General features: G+C 35.4%; 1 protein-coding gene across 1 annotated transcript; it reads right to left on the minus strand.

Moving 5' to 3' along the window:
• Nucleotides 1-2,032: 2,032 nt before the first annotated feature.
• On the minus strand, nt 2,033-3,723 carry LOC134268740 (E3 ubiquitin-protein ligase TRIM71-like). Its single transcript, XM_062750979.1, has 3 exons — nt 3,220-3,723; nt 2,619-3,031; nt 2,033-2,384 (listed from the first exon to the last, which is right to left on the minus strand). Exons 1-3 carry the CDS (start codon nt 3,721-3,723, stop codon nt 2,033-2,035), a joined length of 1,269 nt encoding a protein of 422 aa, XP_062606963.1.
• Nucleotides 3,724-6,603: the final 2,880 nt, after the last annotated feature.

Genomic DNA, 6,603 nt, shown 5'->3' on the forward strand with positions numbered 1-6,603 from the left:
TTGACCATGCTGTTGTTTACAAAATTCCCTCTTAAAATGCGTATTGTGATACACATGTACAACCCTACCTCATGGGTCATAATTTGAACCATTTAGAATCTACACTATACTGTACCCCAGGATGTATCCACATAAGTCTCAGCTATTCTGGCCCAGTGGTTAATTCTTAAGAAGATTTTTTTAAAGCTTCCTATATATTCATATGTGAAACTTAGATTCCTTATTGAGGCCCCACCCTACTCTAAGGGGTCATGATTTGAACAGGTTAGAATCTGCACTACCCCAGGATGCTTCCACATAAGTTTCAGCTTTTCTGGACCAGAAGTTCTTTAGAAGACAATTTTTGATAACCCCGCCAAATTTTTTTCATTTCTTGATTATCTTCCCTTGTGAAGGGACTTGGCCCTTGATTTTTAGCTCACCTGAGCCCTTGATTTTTAGCTCACCTGAGCCGAAGGCTCAATTAAGCTTTTCTTATCTAGATTGGCAGTTGTCGGTCTTTGTTGTCGTTGCGTTGTCGTTAACTTTCAACATTTTTATCTTCTTCTCAAGAACCAATGGGCCAATTTCAATCAAACTTGCCACAAAGTATCCTTGGGTGAAGGGGATTCAAGTTTGTTCAAATGAAGAGCCATCCCCTCTTTCAAGGGGAGATAATTATGAATTAGTGAAAAATTAATATCATCTTCTAAAAATCTTCTTTTAAAGAAACACTGGCCCAGGAAAGATGAAACTCATGTGGAAGCATCTTCAGGTATTGTAGATTCAAGTTTGTTAAAATCATGACCCTCGGGTGTAGGGTGGGGCCACAATGGGGTATCAAAGTTCAATATAGGAATACATGGGAAATATCTTTAAAAATCTTCTTCTCCAGAACTACTCGGCCAGGAAAGATGAAACTCATGCTTTCCTCAGGTAGCAAAGATTCAAGTTTGTTCAAATCATGACCCCCAAGGGTAGGGTGGGGCCACAATTGGGTATCAAATTTCAACATAAGAATAAATAGGGGAAAAAAATTAAAATTCTTCTCAAGATTCACTGGGCCAGGAAAGATGAAACTCATGCAGAAGCATCTTTTGAAAGGGAATATTTAATTTTGTGCAAATCATGACCCCTTGGGCAAGGGTGTGTCCACTACTGGTGATCAATTGCAAGGTTGTAATTAGGAATTCATGGTAAAAATTGTTAAAATTCTTCCCAAAGCCATCATGATATTGATCATAAATTAAAAGCATTAAAAAGGTAATATAGATTTGAAATTCAGGAGAATAGAGTAGCCATAAAGTGGACAAATGAATACAAAGGCTATACCAATGAAAAAAAATCTTATAAACAACAAAACCCTTATGTGTCACAAAAGCATTTTCTGAGGAAATGTAGATTTAAGTTTGTTTAAATACCCCCCCCCCTCCCTCACAAGAACCCATATTTATAATATATTTAAATTTTTCAAAACTGAACTAATTTTTGCTTTACCTAGTCAGTTTCTCAGATGAGCGATGTGGCCCCTGGGCCTCTTGTAACAATTTAAACTCCCCTTTATCCAAAGATGCTTTGTACCAAGTTTGGTTAAAATTGGCCCTGTGGTTCTTGAGAAGAAGTCGAAAATGTGAAAAGTTTACATAGGACGGACAGACGGAGATCTAGACGGACGACAGACAGAATTTTATCAGAAAAGCTCTCTTGAGCCTTTGGCTCAGGTGAGCTAACAACAGAGAGCTTGATTAACTTATCCATATGATGGCCCTGTCCGTATACCAATTAACTGACCAAGTCACAATATCCCATTTCAAACATCAATATAAAGATGAGACTTAGTACTTGTATTTCCTATGAAAAGTTTCTTCGGAAGTCCGGGTTTAGAAAAATGGGCTTTGTGAAAATTGCAATGGTTTTGAAATCTGATGAAAATGCATGTTTTGAGTATCTTCAACAAAGAAAATGTAAATGTACCGACTGATTGATCTGAAAAATAAAACATGGATTATAATAATGGATTATATCATGTTTAACTGTTTTAATGGTCCAAGATTTACTTCAGATATTTGATTTTCCTCACTTGTTTGTTAAACAATTGAGCGACAAACAGATTGTCAAATGTATCTGTACACAGTCCCCTGGGATGATTCAGTCCACAGTGTATGTAACGGAGGAACTGTCCATGCTGGTCTATAATGTGGACACAGTGATTGTCATAATCAGCTGTAAGGATGTGACCCTGACTGTCTGTGCTGATTCCTCGTGGACTGAATGGTTGTATCTGTTGAGCAGGAGTATGTCCAGTGTACTTGAATCTCAGTTTCCCGGCCTGATTGACCACCACTACTGCTTTAGCTCCATCATCAGACACACAGATATCCTGGTTCCTGTTCTCAGTAATGTGTCTATAAGAAAGACAAGATGAATAGAAAGGATAACCTTTATCATCAAACTGAATGGTTTGTTTCTCTGTGGAACCAAAGTAACGGACAACTTTTGTTTGATTGTTATCGTCATTGCTCATAATAACCAGGAGGTCACCAGAGGAGGTACTACAAACACCCTTAGGTTTCCAGTTCTGTAATAGTCTGATCACCTTCTCTATCTTCTCATTCTTCACAATGTTTACAGTTCTGTACAAGTAATCAGTATAAACTAGATCTCCACTTTTTGTCACTGCTATGTAGGATGGTTCGTTCCCTGACTTGGTTTTGATTGACTTGAGTAGTGATCCCTGACTGATGCTGAAAAGATTCATGGTGTTGTCAGTTCCACTTGTCCAGATTTCTTCATCGATCAGACAGACTACATTCCAAAGGTTTCTATGCCTAGTGTCTATGGTGTTGACAGTCTCTGGTTCATCAAGCAGCTGTTTGACTGGAGAAGAGGATCCAGCTTCTGGTGATTTCTGTGTTGTCTTGATGCTGTAGCCATGTTTATCTGATGTTAAAGAACTTGATGATAAAGCTCCAAACAGTTTACTAAGTTCTTCACTTTTTATTTTTCCCGAATGAATTTTGGTAAAAATGGAATGACTTTGTCTGGAAGATTTCTGTATGTGTGCAATTTGGATGTCACATTTAATAGTTTTGACAAGTCATTAGTGTCTGTTGCAGTTTCCATTGAATTGATTTCATTCTTGATGTCAGAAACGTTCTTGTTTATTTCATCCAGATGTTTATGTAGAGTTTGTAACTGTGTGTTTTTCATCTTATCAACTTCAGCTTTAAATTTCTTGACAAGTTTGTCAATTTCTCTATGCCCGTCCTCTCCATGTTTTGTTATGGCTGTTGTGAGATCTCCGTATTCCTTTTCTAACTGACTTATTCTGTTTTGTACATCAGAGGCAATATCTTGGTAGGTGGGATAAATTGTATCATTTAATTCATTCCGCTCTTTTGTAATCATGTCTTTCTTTTCCCCCACAACTTGCAAGACTTTAGATAATTCATGACCTAAATGTTGTTCAGATGCAAGACAGCTAAGACAGACAGGAATGTCACATTGTTTACAGAACATTTCACATTGCTCTTTGTAATGAAATGTACAACCAGGGTAGATTGGAGTGGATTTCCTGGCCTGAAATTTGACAACTTTGTGATCCTTGGATTCATCTGTTAAAATGTGTTCTCCCACACAAGCCTTACACAGGTTGACAAGACAAGTATCACAGTGCATCTGTACCACAGCGGTCTCACATAGGTCACATCGCATCACATCCTGGGCACTGGTTCGAGGGTCCATCATTAGATTTTGTGCCTGAAGCATAAAAAAATAATTAATGTATTAAGAATTAGATGCTATACATTTGAGATCAACATGCAGTGCCATATTTTCTGACTCCAAAAGAGCTATAGCGCATTTGATAGTCACTTTCGCCTACTCTTGTAGTGATTTTTTAAATACTTTGTTTAACCAAAATTTTGTAATACAATGTTAGTTTATTCACGTCTTAAAGCAACTCACACAAAAACAATACTTAATTATTAATAGTTCCCTCATATGATAGTTATAAAAAGTGTTCAGTTTATATGGAGAATAAAGTAAATGCTGAGGTACCCCTTAAACAATGACAAACTGTAGGAAAAGACCACCCTTAACCAGAAAAACAACTTCTGAATAATTTGATTTGGATAATACTGCACTTCATTACGTTTAGATAATTTTGGTTAAAGCTGGTCTTCATATTGAAAATGTTGAAAATATGTAATTAATTTTTATTCTAAAATTATTTCAAAATTCAACAATCTGTCTTAATTTTATCCATTTGATTACCAAGACTTCGCGGTGTAGTCGTATGATTGCTGGGTTGGTGACAAAATGATCATGAGTTCGAGTCTAACAGTGCGTCTTACTTAACTATGATTTTATTTTTTTTTCTCTGTGTGCATTTTCCTATGTTTTCTTTATTATTCTATAATACATGTATAAATAAATTTTAAAAGAGATATATAATACAACATTACACATTGAAAGTATCTAGGGGAAAAACAGTCTTAAACTATTTTAATGACCCAAAGTCTGGTTTATTTTTAAAATTTTCAAACAATCTTGTTTAGAATAAGAGTATTGGACAAGTAAAATTACTGTCATGCAAAAAACTTGCAACTATGAAAATATAACACTAGTTCACAAATGATTACATACAATTAGTTTGATTTTGAATTGAAAAGGTACAGTATTTATAACTAGAAACAGGTGATTTCCTTTTAAATACTTGAGTAGGCCGAGTCGTCGGTAAGGCAGCTATGGCTCTTACAATTTTGTCTGCGACCATTAGGCAGATAAATTCATGTAGATAAACAAGTTACATGTTTCTAAAACAAGGTTCTTTGAATCTTTGTAGGAAGGAAATTTTGTTTGCTGTGCAGTACTGAATCTTCAGTGACTTTCAGAATTGTTTTCATATGCTCAGAAAAAACTTTAAACCTTCTTACCTGACTTCAGTAAAATGGCGGCTGTCCTGTTGATCGATCTCCAAGTGCAGGGTCTATGTTTTGGTATTCTGATCATGTGACACACCTGTGTTCTACTCTAAATCCATTCATTACTTTCAAATGAAAGTACAATAAACAACAAACACACCATTTGGACATAGCAACGACACGCAGCAGCTTTATTTGTACAACATATTTGTATATATACATGTTTATGTTGGATTGAATAAATCATGATAAAATTTAAACTATATTGGCTCTACGTGTCGTCCTAAACTGGTATTTAAACCACTATTCACCTCTTATATAGCTTTGCTAACGAGACCGGTTCTAAAGAACCACGTGATATTCACCAGGTATTCGAATGAAAACCTTGTAATTCCGAAAAAGTAATTCATTATCACACCAAGTAGAAATTGATTTCTGTCTAATTCGTTCCTAAAACGAAAGAAATCATATTTATCTACCTGTCACAGGTCGAGACCACTAGATTTTCTGACGTCAGAATAAATTTGCATGTAAATTAGCTATCTGTTTACTTTACCCACTCATGAATGAGTCGCAATGCATTGTGGGCTACTACAAGTACTCAGCTGTGTTGAAAATGAGGGCCAACTTGAATTATCCCTTGCAAACTTATTTTCAATTCTTCTTTGAGATTTGTGGAAGAAATATTTAAAATGATGTATAATCTTTCATTTCTATGCTCACATTTACAAAATTTGCTTTAAGAAGCCTTATATATCAACTTAATAATTCATCGGCCTAAACCATTGTTTGAAGAGACGTACATGTAGATGCTATCGTGTCGATAAAGCATTGAGTTTTTTTTCACGTGATATACGTGTACATAGTTTTAGACAGCAGTACAAGGTGCGCTATTATTATTTAATCCCTAAATATTATCAAAAAGTTTTTTAATGTACTGTAAATGCAAACATCAAAGCGTTTGCACATTATTCGAACTTTCGATACAACTATTAATCATATAAAACAACTCCAATATTAAATGCGAGCATGGAGCAATGTCTTGGGAATGAAATCTTTCAATTTCGGACTTAAAAAGTGACAAAGAAGCTTTACGATTTTTCCGGTGACGAAATAATCGACGAAAACCACGTGTCGCCATTGAATCGTTAACACTTAGTCGAGTATCATGCTTTCGGACTCATTCACTTGATTGGCGAACGGGTGTGACGAAGGTATCGTCACGTGTTGAAAGTTGCCTTCCATATAAGGTAGTGGTCTCGACCTGTGTCAGGTGTTTATACTTCCTGGTTTAAAGTGGGATTTAAATTCCCTTAACTACTTCTATTTCAAATGCAGTTATATTTATTTTATGTAGTTCCTGTTATTTTTTAGCTCTACTTGTCAGTGTCCTTAAGAGTTTATGAGATAGTAATGCGTCTGTCATTCCTCCATTTGTCTGTCTAACTGTCTGTGTGCAAACGTCTAGTTTTGACTTGATTTTAATATAATTTAACACACAAGTAGAGAAGACTAAGATAAAAATAATTCTGTTGTTTTGGTTTTTGATTTTGGTTAATGTTGTTGCCAAGGTTTATGAAAAAATGAAATTTATGTAAAATTTTCTCAGCATGCTATTCCTCTTACAGTTTTGGTCTGACTTGATAATACGTTATCACATACTTAGTACAATAAACATTCACTGTCAGAGAAATAATGA

Source organism: Saccostrea cucullata, unplaced genomic scaffold (genome assembly GCF_032062105.1).
Source record: "Saccostrea cucullata isolate Sc308-1 unplaced genomic scaffold, CSIRO_AGI_Scuc_v1 ctg5086, whole genome shotgun sequence".
Lineage (NCBI taxonomy): Eukaryota > Metazoa > Mollusca > Bivalvia > Ostreida > Ostreidae > Saccostrea > Saccostrea cuccullata.

Excerpts from the sequence above, each read along its gene's own strand:
- LOC134268740 (XM_062750979.1), bottom strand. The coding sequence starts at position 3,723 with ATGGACCCTCGAACCAGTGCCCAGGATGTGATGCGATGTGACCTATGT. Across the intron at positions 3,032-3,219 it reads ATAGAGAAATTGACAAACTT|AAATCTTCCAGACAAAGTCA; the intron begins GTCAAGAAATTT and ends GCACACATACAG. Across the intron at positions 2,385-2,618 it reads CTAGTTTATACTGATTACTT|ACACATTACTGAGAACAGGA; the intron begins GTACAGAACTGT and ends TCTTTCTTATAG.